At 38.2% G+C, this 20,830-nt stretch overlaps 5 protein-coding genes across 5 annotated transcripts; 2 read left to right on the forward strand and 3 right to left on the reverse strand.

Annotated features, from left to right (window-relative positions):
• Positions 1–6,785: 6,785 nt before the first annotated feature.
• On the reverse strand, positions 6,786–7,169 carry LRP88_05639 (uncharacterized protein; the record flags this gene model as incomplete). Its single annotated transcript, XM_083242189.1, has 1 exon — positions 6,786–7,169. One exon carries the CDS (start codon positions 7,167–7,169, stop codon positions 6,786–6,788), a length of 384 nt encoding a protein of 127 aa, XP_083101125.1.
• Positions 7,170–7,491: 322 nt separating this feature from the next.
• On the reverse strand, positions 7,492–9,545 carry LRP88_05640 (uncharacterized protein; the record flags this gene model as incomplete). The annotated part of the gene is made up of 4 exons (XM_083242190.1): positions 7,492–8,582; positions 8,637–8,711; positions 8,769–9,374; positions 9,512–9,545. 4 exons carry the CDS (start codon positions 9,543–9,545, stop codon positions 7,492–7,494), a joined length of 1,806 nt encoding a protein of 601 aa, XP_083101126.1.
• Positions 9,546–11,036: 1,491 nt separating this feature from the next.
• LRP88_05641 (uncharacterized protein) lies at positions 11,037–12,095 on the reverse strand (the record flags this gene model as incomplete). The annotated part of the gene is made up of 1 exon (XM_083242191.1): positions 11,037–12,095. One exon carries the CDS (start codon positions 12,093–12,095, stop codon positions 11,037–11,039), a length of 1,059 nt encoding a protein of 352 aa, XP_083101127.1.
• A 1,069-nt stretch (positions 12,096–13,164) lies between these two features.
• LRP88_05642 (uncharacterized protein) lies at positions 13,165–13,545 on the forward strand (the record flags this gene model as incomplete). The annotated part of the gene is made up of 1 exon (XM_083242192.1): positions 13,165–13,545. The coding sequence occupies one exon, from the start codon at positions 13,165–13,167 to the stop codon at positions 13,543–13,545; it is 381 nt and encodes a 126-aa protein (XP_083101128.1).
• A 623-nt stretch (positions 13,546–14,168) lies between these two features.
• On the forward strand, positions 14,169–14,712 carry LRP88_05643 (uncharacterized protein; the record flags this gene model as incomplete). Its single annotated transcript, XM_083242193.1, has 3 exons — positions 14,169–14,388; positions 14,446–14,527; positions 14,592–14,712. The coding sequence occupies 3 exons, from the start codon at positions 14,169–14,171 to the stop codon at positions 14,710–14,712; spliced, it is 423 nt and encodes a 140-aa protein (XP_083101129.1).
• Between the last annotated feature and the right edge of the window lie 6,118 nt (positions 14,713–20,830).

A 20,830-nucleotide genomic window follows, 5' to 3' on the forward strand; every position in this document is an offset into this window, starting at 1 on the left:
TTATAGGTAATGTATATATATAGCGAGCTAGATAGCAAGCGAACTAGATAAAAAATCCCTTAACCTATATTATCTCTATTTAATTAATTAATTCTTAACCACCTAGCATATTATAGTCTAATAAAGAGGCTAGAATCCTTCTTGCACTTTAAGCCTATTAAAATATATTAAAACTAAGTCTTAGAGGTATTATAAAGCTCTATTAAGTTAAGTATTTAATATTATTTAATTAATATAATAGCATCTAAGCCTAAGTTAATATTATTTCTAATTTATATTAATTATTTAATCTAGAGAAATAAATCCTTATTTATTTTATTCTTAACCTAGATTCGCGAGGATTTCCCTTCTAGCTTTATAATATAAAAGAAATAATTAATTAATTACTTATTAACTATAATATGCTACTAATTAGCGCGCATTAGGCTTTAAACTTTATTAAGTAATACCTAGACCTTAAGATATATTTTTTTTAGAAGTATAACTATTAAAGAGCTAAGTATAAAAATCTAGCTATTATTTATAATTAGTTTATATTTATAATAAATATAATTATAAAGTATAATATTTAATTAAATAATTTCTATAATATTAATAAGACTAGCTTTATAATAGGTATAATTTAAAGCGAAATAATTATTATAGGTATAGATAGGTATAAAAAGCTAAAATTAATATAGCTTAGAAACTAGGAATAGATTATAATTATTTAAGTAATTAATATAAATAGCTAAGTAATTACGCTATTTATTATTAATACTAGCTAATATTACCTCGCTAACTAGTATTAAGATAATAACCTCCTAGGCGATTAAGCTATTATAATAACTTAAAATAGCTAAACTAATAATAAAACTAGTTTTAAGTAGCTTAAGCACTTTAACTAATATATAGCTAAGTAATTAAATAATTATTATTATTTTTTAATTCTTAATAATTATAAAAATTATTATTTAATTAAATTTAAGAGATATTATAAGAAAAAAAAAATTATTAAGCTTTATATATTACCTTATTTATTTTATATATTTTAGCCCCTTAATATTAAGTGCTTTAATATACTTAAAAATACTTATAGCTAAGAAATAAAGTATTTAATTAAATATTTTATAACTTATATTTTAAAGACTAAGTTCTTTTTAGCCTTTTATATTATATTTTAGGCTATTATAATAAAAAAGAATATTAAGTTAGCTTTTAAAGAAGCTAGGCTTATTTCTCTTAACTTAGAAAGTATTATCTTAAAGCTTAATATATAGCTATAGACTTTAATACTAGCTAAGGAGGTAACTAAACTATTAACCCCTTAGGTTTTAAAGACCTTAAAGATTATACTTAAGGCTTAATCTTAGTTAAATTACCTTAAGAGATAAGTTATAAGGCATAAAAGTAGCTCTCTAGAGTTAATTTTAGAAGCTATATAGTCTTTTTCTAAGGGAATAAAGATAATTATATATAAGATTGCCTTACTTAAGGCTAGGGTTAAAGAACTTAAATAAATAAATAAGATATTAAGCTAGCGCTAAAGGGCAAAAAGGACTTAATTATAAAAAAAGAGGGATAATAATAATAGAGAAAAGAAGGTAAGTAATTAATTAGATAGATATAGATATATAAGTAGTAGTAGAATTATTAAGAAGTAGTAATTTAGGGAGGTTAGCGCGACTAGGGGTTTAGTATTATAATATTTATAGTAAGCCTAGTTATAATATAAGAATATATTAAGTAGTAATTAAGATATCTAGGGAAGAGTATAATAAGTAATTTTAATTAATTAAATAATTTATTATATTTTTATAGTAATTTCTATCTTAAAGATTAAAAAAAGTATTTAGTTTACTTACTATTTAGCTTATTATATATATATATTATAATTTTTTAAAACTTTTTAAAAAAATCTCTTATAAGGTAGTTTAAAAAAAGAATTATTTATATTATATAAGTAGCTTTTTTTTTATTAAGAGACTTTTTTAAAAATTTTAAAAAAATTATTTATAATTTATTTAACAGTTAAGTTTATTAAAATACTTTCTTAAGCCTATAGCTATTTTATTGCGGCTTTTATTAAGCTTAAAAATATTAAAATTTAATATATAATATAAGTATATTACATACTTAGATGCGTTGCATACTTATTATATATACTAGCTATATTATTATAAAAAGTCTAACCTTTTATAGGTATTTTAATTACTTTAACCTTTATATAAGAAATAAAAGAATTATTTATATTTTTATTTTATTAAGCTATAATTTCTTAATTGTTATAGGTAAACCTGTGAGGAAGGTTGTTTCCCCCTGGAAAAACCAAGACCGGAGAAATCCTTCTCCGTAGCCCCGCTGCGAGCCCTGCGCAAAATCCGCAGCGGGGTCACAGCTAGTTCTTTTCCTTTTTCTCTCCCTTTCTTAGTCTTAGATATCCAATCAACCAGTTCACCTTAGCTGCATAAGCTCGGGTCCGACCCTAGTATTAATATTATATCTTTAAAGCTAATACCTAACGTATATACATAGTAAGTAGATTAGATAAGTAAGTGGATTATATATACTATATACTAAAAGCAGAGATTTCTAAGCCTAATTAAAATAGCTATAAAATAGCTACTAGCTTAAAAAGAGTTATATTAGATATTAAATTACTAAATAAGCTATTTATATTTTTTTAGATTTTTAAAAAAAGTTCTTTATAAAGTAATATACATAATAAGCAAGTGCACCAGACAAGCAAGTATACTAAAAATCCCTTATCTAATATCATTACCATTTAATCAATTAATTCCTTATAACTAGAGATATCTTAATTAAATAAAGAAGCTAGATTACTTCTTATACTTTAGGCCCTTTAAAATAACCTAGATTTAAAACTATAATAAACTATAAGGCTCTACTAGGTTAACTACTATGCCTTATATCATCGGCATAATAGCATATAATCTTAATATAATACTATCCTAAAATCACGCAAACTATTAGATCTAGAGGAATAAATTATTATTTAGTTTATTCTTAACCTAGATTCACGAGGATTTCCCCCCTAGCTATATAGTATAAAAGAAATAGCTAATTAATTACTTGCCGACTGCGACGTGTTACTAGTTAGCATGCGCTGGGCTTTAAACTTCGTTAAGTGATACCTAGACCTTAAGACGCGTTTTTTTCATAAATACGACTACCAGAGAGCTAAGTGCAAAGATCTAACTATTATCTGCGATTAGTTTTAGCTTATAGCGAATATAATCGCGAAGTACGGCATTTAATTAGATAATATCTATAATATTGATGAGACTGGCTTTCTTATGGGCATAATTACAAGCGGAATAGTCGTCATAGGCATAGAAAGGCATAAAAAGCCAAAAGCAGTGCAGCCTAGAAACTGAGAATGGATTATAGTCATTTAGGCGATCAATGCGGAAGGCTGGCCGATCCCGCCGTTTATCATCGGTGCGGGCCAATATCATCTCGCTAACTAGTACCGAGAAAGTAACCTCCCGGGCGATTGGGCTATTGCGACGACCCAAAATAGCTAGACCGATAACGAGACCGGTCTCGAGTGGCTTAAGCACTTTAACCGGTGCACAACCAATCGATCAATTGGTGTCTATTATCTCTTAATCCTTGATGGCCACGAAAGTCACTACTCTATCGAATTCGAGAGATATTATGAGGAGAATAAGATTATTAGGCTTTATATGCCACCTCATTCCTCTCATCTATTTTAGCCCCTTGACGTTAGGTGCTTCAGCGTGCTTAAGAGTGCTTATGGTTAAGAAATAAAGCGTCTAATTAGATACTCTATAACCCACGTTTCAAAGACTAAGTTCTTTCTGGCCTTCTACGCCGCATTTTAAGCCACTATGATAGAATGAAATATCAAGGGGGCTTTTAGAGGAGCTGGGCTTATTCCTCTTAATGCGGAAAATATGATCTTAAAGCTTAATATGCAGCTACATACGCTAACGCCGGTTGAGGAGGCAGCTGAACCGTCGACCCCTTGGGCCTCAAGGACCCCAAAGACCGTGCTTGAGGCTAGATCTTAGTCTGAATACCTCGAAAGACGAATTAGAAGGCATCAGAGCAGCTCCCCAGAGTTAATTTTAGAAGCTCTATAGTCTCTTGCAAAGGGGATAAAGGTAGTTATGCATCGGGTAGCCTTATTGACCGCTGAGAATAAAGACCTTTGAGAGGCAAATGAGATACTAAGCCGGCGCCGGAGGGCAAAAAGAACCTGACTATAGAAAAGAGGGGTAATGATAGTAGAGGAAGGAAGGCAAGTAATTGATCAGATGGATGTTGATGCGCAGGTAGTGGCTGAATCGTCGAGAAGTGGTGGTTAAGGGAGGTCGGCGCGACCGGGTGTTCGGCGTTATGGTATCTGCGGCAAGCCCGGCTATAATGCAAGGACCTATTAGGTAGTGATTAAGATATCAGGGGAAGAGTATAGCGAGTAGTTTTAATTAATTAAATGGTTTATGGTATTTTTATAGTGATTTTTATCTTTAAGGTAGAGATTTTTAGTGCACTTACTTGTCTAGTGCACTCGCTTATTATATATATTAATAGCTATTTATATAATATAAGTAGACTTTTTAAATACTAGCTAACTATGATTTTTTTAAAAAATATATAAAGTTTAAAATTAATAGCTTATTATATAATATACTTAAACTTTTAATTTTATTTATTTTAGGCTTAGCTTAATTTTCTTAGAAATTTTTAAATTAATATAATCTTAGGTATAAATCCCTTTATTAAGCAAATTAATCCACTTGCTTGCCTAATCCACTTGCTATATATATATATTAGTTAAAATATATTTTACTAGATAAAACTTATAGATATAGCGATTCCGTTTTAGTTAAATAGAATTACTTTATCTAACGTACTTAATAAGTATGCGGATTAGATAAGCATGTGGATCAAAAATCTCAACCTCTAAGATATAAATCACAATAAAAATACAATAAACTATTTAATTAATTAAAACTACTTACTATATTCTTCCCTAGATATCTTAATCACTACCTAATATATTCTTGCATTATGACCGGGCTTACCGCATATACCATAGCGCCGAACCCCCGGTCGCGCCGACCTTCCTTAACCACCACTTCTCGACGATTCAGCCACTACCTGCGCACTAATATCCATCTGATTAATTGCTTGCCTTCCTTCATCTAGAGTCATCTTCCCTCTTTTCTATAGGCGGGTCCTTTTTGCCCTCCGCCGCCGGCTTAATGCCTTATTTGCCTATCAAAGGTCTTAGATCTTAGCCCTCATCAATGCCATCTCATGCATAACCGCCTTTATTCCCTTAGAAAGAGACTTTAATGCTTCTAGAATTGATTCAGGAGAGCTACTTTTATGCCTTCTGATTCTTCTTTTAAGGTATTTAGACTGAGATTGGGCCTTAAGGATGGTCTTTGGGGTCTTTGAGACCCAAGGGTTAGAGGGGCTAGCCTCCTCCTCGGCAGGCGTTGGAGTCCGTAGCTGCACATTAAGCTTCGAGACCACACTTTCTGGGTCAAAAGGAATAAGCCTAGCCCCTTTGAAGGCTGCCTTGATATTTTTCTTCGTCATAGTGGCTTAAAATGCGGCGTAGAAGGCCAGGAAGAATTCGGTCTTTGAAACGTGGGTTATAGAGCATCTGATCAGATGCTCTATTTCTCGACCATAAGCCTTCTTAAGTAGCCCAAAGCAACCGACGTTAAGGGGCTAGAGTAGATGAGATGAATGAGGCGGCATATAGAGCGTGATAATATTATTCTCCTCGCAATATATCTCAAAGTCGGCCGAGTGGTGACTTTCGTGGCCATCGAGGATTAGAAGACGATAGGGACCAGTTGATCGGTTGGTTGTGTGCTGATTAAAGTGCTTTAGCCACTCGAGACCTATCTCGTTATCGGTCCAGCCATTTTGAGACGTCGCAATAGCCCAATCGCCCGGGAGGTTGCTTTCTTGGTACTAATTGGCGAGGTGATATTGGCCCGTAACCACGATGAACGGCTGGATAGCCCGGCCTTCCGCATTGATCGCCTGAATGACTGTAACCCATTCCCGGTCTCTAGGCTGCACTAATTTCGGTCTTCCACGCCTTTCTGCGCCTGTGACGACCATCCCGCTCTGAATTAGGCCTATCATAAAGCCAGTCTCGTCAAAGTTATAGATATTTTCTAATTAGATGCCGTATTTTGCGATTATGTTCTTAACGAGCCTAAACTAATTGCAAATAATAGTTGGATCTTCGCATTTGGCCCTCTAATAGTTATATTTATGAAAAAAACGCGTCTTAAGCTCTGGGTGTCGCTTAATGAAGTTTCTAGCCCAGCGCTTACCGATGGGTAGCGCGTTGCGGTCGGCGAGTAATCGGTTGGCCATTTCTTTAATACTACGTAGTCGCGGGGGAAATCCTCGTGAATCTAGGTCGAGAATAAATTAGATAATAATCTATTCCTCTAGATCAGATAGTTTGCGTGATTTAGGGATCCAATCGCAACGCGCAGATATGCCATGCTGTCGGCGATAGAGAGTAGTATAAGAGATTTCATAGACCTTTGCGGCGCGTCGAAGACTTAATTTTAGGTCATTTTGATAGGCCTGGAGCGCAAGAAGGATATTAGCCTCTCTATTTGACTGTGGCATATTGGGTGGTTGAGAATTAATTGATTAAATGGAAATGTTGTAGGATGAGGGATTTTTGATCCGCATGCTTGTCTGATCCGCATGCTTATCAAGTACGTTATTCATTAGCGCCTTTTTTTTTTAGTATGGGAACTTAAATGGAATCGCTAGCGATTCTGCCGCGCAGCTGGGATAGGCTTCGCTTCTGGGTCCCTACGGCGGCGAAGGGTGTAGGCGGCGTCTTCAATCTCGCCCTTCGAGGCAGGAAAGCCGGCCCTTTCCATCCAGGTGACGAAGGCGACGATGGCATCCTCTTCTTCATCCGTGAGGAGGCGCGGGCGGCCCGGAGGCGTCACGGAATCAGGGTTCTCAAGCTGCTTGATGAGACGATCGACTGCAGAAGAAGAAGAAGCCTCGTATTTGGTCGTTGCAGCCCTGACAGAGAGTGGCTTTGTGATGCCAGAGGAAGCAGCGCGATGCGGCCGGTTGGCGAATCTAGCACGTGATGCGATCACAGCCCTCGCGGCCTTAACGTTATTTGTGGCACTCATAATGAAGATAGATGCGGATGCACTGGATTACACCGCCTTGTGTCTCTTTTTTGGCGTTTTTGGGTGGGAAATGCAGGTAAATTCAGACGTGTCATAGTGAGGGGCTGTCCCGCCATTTTGTGACCAACCTAGCTTGCTAGGTTGGATCGCCTGGGGCCCTAGCCCCACATGAGCCAACGGGTACTTGAGTAGGTTCTCGACGCTCCGAACGTTGACCATCATATAAACATTCATAAGCAAGGCCAAACATGACAATCAGAGGTCACCCAAGTTTATTGATATCTTTCTAAGTGGGGGAAATTAAGGCAAGGGGGAGTGCACCTTATTCGATCGGCTTATCACTGCTATACTTGGCCTTCCATTCTTCATTGATTCCCCGGTAATCCGGAGGGAGATACGGATCCCAAATCTCGGACCAGAAGCCGCCTTTGCGGTGAGGGTCCAGTCCAAGGTCACGCTGCAGCAGGTCAAGATACGGAACTGCGTCAAAGATGAAACTAGGGTTCCTGTGGCCGTCGATAGGATAACGCCATTTGCCGAAGCGGTTGTGTAGCACCGTCTCGTATCGCAGCTTCGACATCGATACCTCATCACCGACGGCGGCAGCAGGATCCTTTGCGAGTCGACCCGAGAAGTAGGCGCTGATCCAGAGGCCCTGGAGGTGGGCGGTGATGATGTTGCTGAAGTTGCTGACTATGCCGATGAAAGCGATGTCGCGAGTCCGAAGGAGGCGCTCAGACGGCGGCACTAGAAAATGATAGAGCATATACGGAGTGAGAGGCTTGCATGGCGTCACGTCGTCGCTACTGCTAATGCCTTTCTGGTCGGTCAGGGGAACGTAGTTCTTGTTCCAGACAGGCTGTTGCTTGAGGCGTGGGAAGCGCTGCATAATCTCGTCGTCGGCCTTCTTTATGAGCGGCTGTTGATTCGCCAGGTCCTTTTCTGGCGCTCCCTCCACTGGTACTGGTGCATGTGGCAGGCCAAGCTCCTTCTCGATTCCTTCGGGGAGAAACTTCATAGGCGGTACGTGTTTCCAGCCGGTGTGGGCAAGAAGAGCGTCTGATTCAAACTCGGTGCCGTCTGATAGGTGGACTTTTCCTGGGCTGAGGTGGTCAATCTCGCCAATGTGGACGTTGACCAGGTCACCCTTGACGAGCTCGAAGAAGTCGGTCTCATAGTTGAGGATGCTGTAGCTGGGGCCCATGAACATAGCCTCAATCCAAGGCTTCAACTTGGCCGTGTTCGGGTGCGAGTCGTACTTGTTGACGGCTATGACATCGCCACCGAGGACGCTCCAGAAGCCGTTGACAATTACTCGGCCCACGGCAGTGCTGTGTAAGAAGCTGCGAATACCTCTGTAGCCGTCAACCTCGCCCCATATACAAGGGCTGAACCAAGTGAGGAACCGAATGTCTGCTCAGTCCTGTCAGAAGCTGGAGCAGGGAGGGAAGACTAAGTAGCACATACTCGCCAGCTTCTCGATCCATTTCTTAAGCGGCGTCACATACGACGGTGACATCCAACAGGGACCATGTCCAGATGCTGGTTTCTCGTCAGTTTCGACGAGTAATGAAGCACAACGCCAGGACATAAACGTACACCGGATTACCCAGTTAACCTTGACACCAGCCGTGACATACGCATAGACTGCATCCCAAGCGAACTTTGTCCCGCCAAACACTGTCACGGACTTGCCCGCTTGTATCGTGTCCTTGTTCTGCAAAAAGTACTTGCCGTGGAATATTTTTCCGCCGAACACCTCTTGGCCATCGAAATGCGGGAGGAAAGCCTCGGAAGTCAGGCCGGTCGCGATAATGAGCCGGCGGGTGTAGACTTTGGTCTCCTCCTTAGAGCCGGCGACCGTCAACACCCATCCACCCTCGGCCGTGTCCTGATGCTCAGCCACAAGCACCTTTGTCTTGACGCGGATCAAGTCGATGATCCCAAACTTCACTGCGTAGGCCTTGAGATAGGCGTTGATGACCCCGCCGGGGATGTGCTCGCCCGGCTGGATGTTGAACGTGGCGCTGTCCATGGGGAAGTCGGGGTATTCGTAGCCTCCCAGGAGGTTATTGCTCTTGAGACCTGGGTACAGGCGATGGTCTGCCCATGTGCCACCGAGCGTAGCTTCTGATTCGAAGACCACCAGAGAGTCATCTGGGCAAGTGCAATGATACTGCTTTGCGGCGGCCAAGCCGTACCATCCTAACCAAAGGGTCCAAATTAGCATCCATCCCATACTGTACTCCGTAGGAGCCACTGAATTCGCCCTATCCAGCTACCTAGACGTGAAGGATACTACCTAGGCCAGCGGCATGAGGATCGGCATTGACGTTACTCACCAGCACCAACGACAACGCAGTCGAACTTGTCCATTGTATGTCACTTTTGGTCGTCAAGATGCGTGCAAGAGTCAGTTGCAGGTAGGAAGGTTGGACATACAGCAGCTGTTGACAGGGGGTATGAGCAACGCCCGTTTGGTCCTTGTAAGAGCAAAAGTAACAATTTCAATAGTTAAAGGTCAAAAAATTTTTTCAATGAAAAAAGAAAGAGTTATCGTTATATATTTATATAGTATAGTATAGTGCTATTAGTACTATGAGAGAATATGGGCAAATGCAGCGCTGGCGGCGCAGATAAGGAGTTGATTACCAAAGCTGACAACCCAATTGAGCTAAAGGCCCTGAGTGCACTGAATTGAAGGTCTGAAAAAGGCAGGTTACAACGGCTTTAATAACAGTTCTGTAATGGATACGTTCCTTTCATCGATCTTGTCTGTCGGTTATCCCGGCTTCAACTATGATAAAGAACACATTTCCAACACATCATAGTATCATATCCCAATGCTAACACAGTGGCCGTTTTCTTTTAGCCTTTCTGCCACCTGCGGGCTGCAGGCAGTCGAAGACTCATACCTATCTACACAAGGGGTATTTAACTGCTCTAACCTCCGTACGAGATTTACGTTGTGGAGGAGTTATACGGTATTTTAGGCAGCTTAGACGTAGAATCTCGGCGAGTTGCCAAATAATTGGCGTACACATCAACTTTGAACACGATGGTTGCTTTCATCGTTCAACAAGAACTGAATGGCCTCGTCGGCTCTGGTGGTTTCGCCAACTGGCTCTCTCTCTACCGCTCTCCACAGAAAAACTTCTGCCCAACCGTTATTCAAGTTCTTGAAATCCAGCTATTTCAAAGACACAAGAATCATCACAGTCACGGACCGAAGCAATCCCTCGGTTTAAGAACAGTGCTGCAGACATACGCTTGCAACCAGAACCTTTAGCACTCGCCGCCATTATGATAATAACCCCATCAGGCTTGCTTGGACTATCACTGAACGCTTTGTTTTCGGCCTAGGCATCTACCTCGGCTCTGCTTACACTGGCAATCTGGTTCCTGGATTTGGGAAGGGTGGATCGTTGGGGATATTAATACATCGTACGCAGGCGTAGGGTTAGGATTATGTATTAATAATGTATGAGACGTTGGGTTCAAGGCGTAGGAATAGCTGAAATTACTAAATCGAAAGAACGGATCTCGTGCATTTATGATACAAATGGGACCAATCTCTGACGGATCTCACGGCCCAGACGTATCCTCTCGGTTGCAGCTCCACCGCGTCCCTCTAGAACAGCCTTGTTCTCTGTGGCTCGTCTGGCGAGAAAGGGCAAACATTCCTTCAAATTACCATAGCTCATTAACTGCAGACAAGTGGTGTCAGTGATGTTGGTGCACAGAAATGGGTATGATAATGAACGTACCTTCACAACGAGTGGAAACCCGCTTTCTGTTGCGACTGATCCCCTGATTCTGTTTGTAAGGTCGTCCTTCATCCCTATGCAGTCAAGTCAGGACACCAAATCACTTCACCGATGATGAGCGCGATATTGGCATACCATAGATTTGTGCAAAGGCAATGCTTCCAGCGATTTCATTTGAAACAATGAGCTTGTTGTCACTGGCCCTCCGTTTGGCAAGCCCGTGTTTCTCAAGCAGCTTGATGCCCAGGTCAATGCTGAAGGAGTTATGCGTGGCAAAAACGGCACCAATGGTCGAACTACCTGTAGTCTTGACCTGATCTGCGACTACAGACAGTGTCTTCTCAATGCCGTAGTTGTAGCTTGCGTCAGTCTCGGACTTTGTTGGCCAAACGGGTCCTAAACCCTCCTTGCCCTTCCAGTTCGAAGCCTCCGTCACCATGTATGCGCCTCTGATCTGCTTGAAGAGCAGCTTGTACCCTTTCTCCTCGGCACGGCGTAGTTGTTGATCAACAAGCTGTGGGTACCGGCGAAGGTAAGCTTGGAATGATGCAATACAGGTAGCAGGTCCGCCATCAAGACGGTTGTACTTGTGCATGAGCTCATCAGTCAGGCTGTCAATCACTGGCTGATACCAGCTCTGTTCAGCGTCGATAACTATACGAACGTTGTTCTCGCGTGCCTTCCTCGCGATAGTCTCTAGAGTCGCGCGGAGGTCAACCAGTTGCTCGCGATCAGCTGCACCAACTCCGTTCAGAGCTGCTTCCCAGTCACCATCGTGCGGTAGCCCTGGATAAGGCACATCCTTGTCGAGCCCCTTGGAGGCCCTGGCTTTCAAGATGGAATTGGAACCATGGAGGATGGCGACTGGGTGCGGGAGAAGACCGGTAACCTTGATCCTGACCCAGAAGCGGTTATCTCCGCTGAACGTAGCCGTGTCAGGGCAAAACTCCTTGCCTAAGTGTCTTTGAACCTCGATTGAGGCAATCACATGCTTGACTTTAGTATGAATAAGTCTGGGATCTTTGCTTGATCCATCAAATTCGGCTTCGATATTATAACCAGGGAGGGTCCCGACTTGGTCCTCTCGTAGGGCCTTGATTTTCGGTATGCAATCTTCGGTCGTTTCTCCGCCGAGGAATTGGTTGAAAAAGGTTCGCATAACAAAGACGCGGGTGATTGAAGAAACGATCGGTATTTTGGACACGACATTGTAAAGGCCTTCGCCGATGTCGACCCAGGTGGGCGAGGAGCAGAAAGCAAAGGCTCTATCGTCCGGAAAGGTCAGTCACCACGTATCATGTAGTCAACCGCCATGCAGTACTTACATCCAGCCAGACAAAAGCTTACTGAAAGGGAGCTTGGGGAGCGCACTGATATCCCGGGAGTCGTCGGAGTTGTTCTGCGTCTTCGATGTTGAAGTCGCTAGAAACAAACCCACAACAGCTAAACTTGTTCCTCCAGCAGCGTAGAGGACTCTCTTATCCTTCAATGCAACGTTTCTCCATGAGACTGCGGTTCGCGCGGTCGCGGTTGATGATAATCGAGTTGTACACCGAGGAAGAGCTGTGGGGGCAGTTTGTAGCCCAAGGCAAGCTCCCTGCCTCATTGACATCAACATCTTGAATGAATGACAACAAAAACAGGGGAGAAACGTAGGACAGGAAGTCTGACAGGAATGGACCAAGGATCGAGGTCAAGTGCTGATCATACCAGCTGTCTCGTACCTTTCTTAACAAGGTACCAGGGGAGTAGCGGACTTACAAACAGAATTGATCATTCAGGCGGCCTGGCTTCCGCAGCTTGGTCTGAGGGCGCGAATGTGGGGGTGCCCTGCAAGAGCGGGTATTGATCCCGTCTTGTGGCGGGAAGAGGAGCGGGTAGCTGCTCCGTCCCACTAGTCGCAGCCAATGACTCGAGTTTCCCTGACTCTCATGAGGAAGCTAACCAGAAGAGAGGACATGGTGCGTCAAGTTTTGCAGTCCCGTTGATCTTGTTTTCGTGACGGAAAAGGAATCCGCTACGCCAAGTGGGCTCACGCGGGTTGCATCTCTGTGTTCGGATCGCCATCCGCTATCTCCATCTTGATGGATGAAGTTGATAATCAACTCAAGATAAAAGCGCAGACCCATGCTTCTAGATTCCAATCCTGATAACAAGGTTTCAACCTCGAAACATCCACTGTTACACCTCTCTCAAGTTTACCCGATTGCATCACCAAAGCAACAATCATGAAGGCCGTCTGCCCCGACCGCGCCCCCCGCACCATCGGCCCCTACGTCCATGCCGCTATTCATGGTGGCTTGGTATTTACTACAGCCTATATCCCCCTCGACCCAGCCACCATGAAGGTCGTGGATGGGCCTGCCGAAAACCAACTTCGCCGCATTTTCGAGAACCTCAAGATCATCTCGGAGGAGTCCGGCACTAGCCTGGACCGGATTATCAAGCAAAACGTCTATCTTACGGATTTCGACCAATTTGAAGTCTTCAACAAGGTATCCGCTGAGTACCTGGGAGATCATAAGCCGGCTAGAGCTGCGATGAAGGTCATGGAGATGCCTAAGAATGCGCCGATGGGATTGGACGTGGTGGCTGCGTTGCCTGAGTAGAGGCCTAAATGTGAGAATCTGGGAGCCATGTTGCGACATTCAATACATCAGGAAGGATAAAAACAACTGAATTGACTCTCAAAGTGTTCCCTTGTAGGTTTGTTTAATTGTGGTGCAGTTGTGAATTGAAACTGCTGTCATGGCCTGCAGGAAATAGAAGGCCCTCCTACAATTAAACGCGTCACATTCTCTTGATGTTGTGAGAGTATGTGTCAGACTTGGATGGAACTTTCATTCATCAAAACCTATAGAATGCCTCTCCTCCCATCCATATGCTCCATTTCAGTTTATCTTTTCCGTACTGCAATCCGGCTCGGACCCAAGGAGGTCAAAGTGGTACTCTTATCAGTATGCTAAAGTAGTCTGGTGACAACATGCGGCTGGCTTTGCCGCTGCGGATGTCTTTTCCGCCCCTCATGGTATGAGCGAGGCGACTCTGCAAACTCCAACTCCAGACCATCCCCAGATTACCCCGGAGATTGGCATGACTGAGCCCCTGTTAGCTGATAAGGGCAGATCCAGAGCATATAATCTGGATTGAACCCAGTCTTTCGATATCCCAGATCTGTATCATTTCAGTTCAATCTGATTATATCATACCTTTCAAAACATTAATTGGAAACATGGCTACCAAGCAAGACGACATGGCGCTGGATGTTGATCATCCTGACACCCCCGATGGCCGTGCGAGCAACGATGGCCAACAGACCTCGTCGGCCGAGGTACAGATCGACTTGAAACAGGGCTTCAAGATGCGGCATGTCAACATGTTCGCCATTGCTGGGTCCATTGGTACCGGCCTGATCATCGGCAGCGGCCAAGCCTTGGCAGCCGGTGGGCCAGGTAGCATCCTGATCGCTTATTGAATCTTGGGCACGTGCGTGTACACCGTTATGACAGGATTTGCAGAGATGGCCATCATTACACCCATGAATAAGGGCTTCAGTGGTTATGCCACCAGATTCGTGGATCCTGCTTTGGGGTATGTGTGTTCTGCCTGTCATAATAACGCTCGTTGTTTCATGTACTGACTTGACTTTGCTTAGCTTCGCAACTGGATGGAACTACTTCTTTAAATACTCTGTCCTTCTCGCCAATACTCTCACCGCGACCGGTCTCATTATAAAATACTGGAGGGAGGACATAAATGTCGGAGTTTTGACTTAGCACCGTCCCGCCTTCCTGTATCCGGTCAAGCCTATCTCCTGAGTGGGTGCGGACCTCCGCAAAGTCACTTGCCCCACTTATCTCGGTCACCTCGGAAGTACGTGAGGGGTACGAAAAGTTTAATGCAATAAGAAATTAATATTATTTTATAACGTATATGTATAGCGAGCTGGACAGCAAGCGAACCGGACAAAAAATCCCTCAACCTATACCTTCTCTATTTAATCCATTAATTCTCAACCACCTAGTATGTCATAGTCTAATAAAGAGGCTAGAATCCTTCTTACACTTTAAGCCCATTAAAATACCCCAAAATTAAGTCTTAGAGGTGCCGCAAAGCTCTACTAAGTCAAGCATTTAATACTCTTTGACCGATATAATAGCATTCAAGCCCGAGTCAATATTATTTCTAATTCACGCCGACTATCTGATCTAGAGGAATAGATCCTTATTTACTTTATTCTCGACCTAGATTCGCAAGGATTTCCCCCCTGGCTTTATAGTATTGTAAAAGACTGAAAAATATAGACTATAAGGTCTGAATAAGGTGTAGGGTAGGTAACTAAAATAGGAGGAGAATAGGCAGTAGATTCAGTCCTTATAAAGAGCTGATTGGCTAGATAAGGAATTATAGGCTGATAAAAGTGGGTTAAAAGATAAATAAGAGTATATAGTAGAAGGCTAGCTTCTGATTAGTAGTCTTATTGCTTGTATTTATTAAGGATCTTAGGAGCTATTTCTAAAAGAGGGTTTATAGCTTATATAGCTAATGAATTAGAATCTATTAGCCCGACTCGGATAGAAGTTATACCATTAGATAGTTCTAATTCCAGGCTTTAAAACCCTATTAGTTTTATTAGAAACGGATAACTAAAAGCCGGGCTATAGTTAAAAGAAGTTAAAACCCTTAAAGGTTTTAAACTAAGAGTTTTAAAACCGGGTGGAAAATACCTAATAGAAAGGCACAGCTTTATTAGCTTTATTGGGCTGTATAAGAGCCCTAAGTCCGAAGTCACGTGACCCTTCCTAAAAGGATAATATAACCTAAAAGGGGTATTATTATAACTCCTTAATATCTTACTTATCTAAGTATATATAGCTTAGGTAAGCAAATTATAAGATAGCGCATAAGTTATAATATAAGATAATAAAATCCTAGGCTTATATCTTATAAGTTTATTTTTCTAGAATTATATTTATAAAAAACCTTTATTTTAAAAACTTTTATAAATATAAAGGAAATAGCTAATTAATTACTTACTGACCGCGATGCACTACTAGTTAGCGCGTATTAGGCTTTAAACTTTATTAAGTAATACCTAGACCTTAAGATATATTTCTTTTAAAAATATAATTATTAAAAAGCTAAGTATAAAGATCTAATTATTATTTATAAGTAGTTTATACTTAATATATATATATAGCGAGCTAAATAATAAGTAAACTAAATACTTTTTTTAACCTTTAAGATAGAAATTACTATAAAAATATAATAAATTATTTAATTAATTAAAATTACTTATTATACTCTTTCTTAGATATCTTAATTACTACTTAATATATTTTTATATTATAACTAAGCTTACTATAAATATTATAATATTAAACCCCTAGTTATATTAACCTCCCTTAATTACTACTTCTTAATAATTTTACTACTACTTATATATCTATATCTATCTAATTAATTACTTACCTTCTTTCCTCTATTATTATTACCCCTCTTTTTTATAATTAAGTCCTTTTTACCCTCTAGCGCTAGCTTAGTATCTTATTTACTTATTTAAGTTTTTTAACCTTAGCCTTAAGTAAAATAACCTTATATATAATTATCTTTATTCCCTTAAAAGAAGACTATATAGCTTCTAGAATTAACTCTAGGGAGCTATTTTTATGCCTTATAATTTATCTCTTGAGGTAATCTAACTAAGATTAAGTCTTAAGCATAGTCTTTAAGGTCTTTAAAACCTAAGGGGTTAATAATTTAATTACCTCCTTAGCTAGTATTAGAGTTTATAGCTATATATTAAGCTTTAAGATAATACTTTCTAGGTTAAGAGAAATAAGCCTAGCCCTTTTAAAGGCTAACTTAATATTCTTTTTTATTATAATAGCTTAAAATATAATATAAAAAGCTAGAAAAAACTTAGTCTTTAAAATATAAGTTATAAAGTATTTAATTAAAAGCTTTATTTCTTAATTATAAGTATTTTTAAATATATTAAAATATTTAATATTAAGGGGCTAAAATATATAAGATAAATAAGATAATATATAAAGCCTAATAATCTTTTTTTTCTTATAATATCTCTTAAATTTAATTAAGTAATAACTTTTATAGCTATTAAGGATTAAAAGATAATAATAACTATTTAATTACTTAGTTATATACTAATTAAAGTACTTAAGCCACTTAAGACTAGTCTTATTATTAGTCTAGCTATTTTAGGTTATTATAATAGCTTAATCGCCCGGGAGGTTACTATCCCAGTATTAATTAGTAAGGTAATATTAGCTAATATTAATAATAAATAGCATAATTACTTAGCTATTTATATTAATCGCCTAAATAATTATAATTTATTCCTAGTTTCTAGGCTATATTAATTTTAGCTTTTTATACCTATTTATGCCTATAATAACTATTCTACTTTAAATTATACTTATTATAAAGCTAATCTTATTAATATTATAAAAATTATTTAATTAAATATTATACTTTGTGATTATATTTACTATAAGTATAAATTAATTATAAATAATAGCTAGATCTTTATACTTAGCTCTTTAATAATTATACTTTTAAAAAAAACGCATCTTAAGGTCTAGATATTACTTAATAAAGTTTAAAGCCTAATGCGCGCTAACTAATAGTATATCGCGGTTAATAAGTAATTAATTAGCTATTTCTTTTATATTATAAAGCTAGGGGGGAAATCCTTATAAATCTAGGTTAAGAATAAAGTAAATAAGGATTTATTCCTCTAGATTAAATAATTAGCGTGAATTAGGAATAGTATTAACTTAGGCTTAAATGCTATTATATCGGTTAAATAGTATTAAATACTTAACTTAGTAGAGCTTTATAGCACCTCTAAGACTTAGTTTTAATATATTTTAATAGGCTTAAAGTATAAGAAAGATTCTAGCCTCTTTATTAGACTATAATATACTAGGTGGTTAAGAATTAATTAATTAAATAGAGATAATATAAGTTAAGGGATTTTTTATCTAGTTTGCTTGCTATTTAGCTTGCTATATATATATATTATAGTAAATATAATCGCGAAGTATAATATCTAATTAGATAATATTTATAATATTAATAAGACTAATTTTATAATAAGTATAATTTAAAGTAAAATAGTTATTATAAGCATAGATAGGTATAAAAAGCTAAAATTAATTTAGCCTAGAAACTAGAAATAAATTATAATTAACATACATAATAAGCAAGTTAGCCATGCAAGCAAGTTAGCTAAAAATCCCTCACCTAATATCTTCTTAATTTAATCAATTAATTCCTAATCACCTAGCATATTATCTACGAATTATAAGGCTAGAATGCTTCTTGCCCTTCAGGCTTATCAAAATCAACCAAAACTTAGCTTCCGACAAGCTATAAGAGCCTATAAGGTTAATCGCAATACTCTTATTAATCGCCATAAAGGGATCCAATCTCGACGCAATACTATCTAGAAATCACGCCGGCTATCTGATCTAGAGGAACAGATCCTTATTCACTTCATTCTCGACCTAGATTCGCGAGGATTTCCCCCTCGGCTTCGTGGTATTAAAGAAATGGCTAATCAATTACTTACTGACCGCGATGCGCCACTAGTCGGCACGCATTAGGCTCATAACTTCGTTAGATAATACCTAGAGCTTAAGATGCGTTTTTTTTTAGAAATATAACTACTAAAGAGCTAAGTGCAAAGATCTAACTATTATCTATAATTAGTTTTAGCTTATAGTAAATATAATCGCGAAATATAGCATTTAATTAGATAATATTTAGAACTTTGATAAGACTGGCTTTCTTATGGGCATAATTGTAAGCGGAATAGTGGTTATAGGCATAGAAAGGCGTAAAAAGCTAAAATTAGTGCAACCTAAAAACTAGGAATGGATTATAGTTATTTAAGCGATTAATGCGGAAGGCTAGTTAATCCCGCCGTTTATTATTAGTGCGGGCTAATATTACCTCGCTAACTAGTATTAAGAAAGCAACCTCCTAGGTGATTGGGCTATTACGATGACCTAAAATGGCTAGACTGATAATAAGACTGGTCTTAAGTGGCTTAAGCACTTTGACCGGTATATAACTAAGCGGATAAATAGTTGCTATTATCTCTTAATCCTTAATGGCTATAAAAGTTATTACTTAATCGAATTCGAGAGATATTGCTAGGATAATAAGATCATCCGGCTTTGTATACTACCTTATTTATCTTATCTACTCTAGCCCCTCGATGTTATATGCTTTAGCGTGCTTAAGAGGGCTTATGGTTAAGAAATTAAGCATTTGATTAGATGCTCTATAAACTATATTTTAAAGACTAAGTTCTTCCCGGCCTTTTATAACATATTTTAGGCCATGATAATAAAAAAAATATTAAGGTATCCTTTAAAGGAGCCGGGATTATTCCTCTTGACCTAGAAATTATGGTCTCAAAGCTTGATGTGTAGCTACGGACTCTAATGCCTGCCGAGGAGGAGGCTAAACCGTTGAACCCTTGGGTTTTAAAGACCCCAAAGACTATGCTTAAGACCCAATCTTAGTCTAAATACGTTAAGAGATAAATTAAAAGGCATCATAGTAGCTCCCCCTGAGTTAATTATTAAGGCTATGAAGTTAATTACTAAGGCACTAAAGGGAAATATATATGAGATGGCTCTAATGAGGGCAGAGGTCTGAGAGCTTTAACTAGCAAATAAGATATTAAGCCGGCGCCGGAGGGCAAAAAGGACCTAACTATAGAAAAGAGGGGTAATAATAATAAAGGAAGGAAGGCAAGTAATTAATTAAATAGATATTAATGCGTAGGTAATAGCTAAATCGTCGAGGAGTAGTAGTTAAGGGAGGTCAGCGCGACTAGGTATTTAGTATTATAGTATCTATAGTAAGCCTAGCTATAATATAAGGACCTATTAGGTAGTTATTAAGATATCTAGGGAAGAATATAATAAGTAGTTTTAATTAATTAGATAATTTATAGTATTTTTATTATAATTTTTAATCTTTAAGATAAGGAAAAATAGCTAACTTGCTTATATAGCTAACTTACTTATTATATATATTATTTAAGTAATTAATATAAATAACTAAGTAATCTTATTATTTATTATTAATATAAGCTAATATTACCTTATTAATTAATATTAAAATAATAACCTCTTAAGTAATTAAGTTATTATAATAACTTAAAATAGCTAAATTAATAATAAGATTAGTTTTAAGTAGCTTAAGTATTTTAATTAATATATAACTAAGTAAATAAATAGTTATTATTATTTTTTAATTCTTAATAATTATAAAAGTTATTACTTAATTAAATTTAAGAAATATTATTAAAAAAATAAAATTATTTAGCTTTATATATTACCTTATTTATCTTATATACTTTAGCCCCTTAATAGTAAATACTTTAATATACTTAAAAATACTTATAACTAAGAAATAAAATATCTAATTAAATGCTTTATAACTTATATTTTAAAGACTAAGTTCTTCTTAGCCTTTTATATTATATTTTAGGCTATTATAATAAAAAAGAATATTAAGTTACTCTTTAAAGAGGCTAGACTTATTTCTCTTAACCTAGAAAGTATAGTTTTAAAGCTTAATATATAGCTATAAACTTTAATACCTACTAAGGAGAAGGCTAAACTATTAACCCCTTGGGTCTTAAAGACTCTAAAGATTATACTTAAGGCTTAATCTTAGTTAGATTACCTTAAGAGGCAAGTAAAGAGGCATAAAAGTAGCTCCCTAGAGTTAATTCTAGAAGCTATATAGTCTTTTTCTAAGGGAATAAAAATAATTATATATAAGGTTACCTTACTTAAGGCTAAGGTTAAAGAACTTAAATAGGTAAATAAGATATTAAGCTAGCGC

This window comes from Fusarium phalaenopsidis (assembly GCF_050370095.1).
Source record: "Fusarium phalaenopsidis strain FUZ10S chromosome Unknown contig_32296, whole genome shotgun sequence".
Lineage (NCBI taxonomy): Eukaryota > Fungi > Ascomycota > Sordariomycetes > Hypocreales > Nectriaceae > Fusarium > Fusarium phalaenopsidis.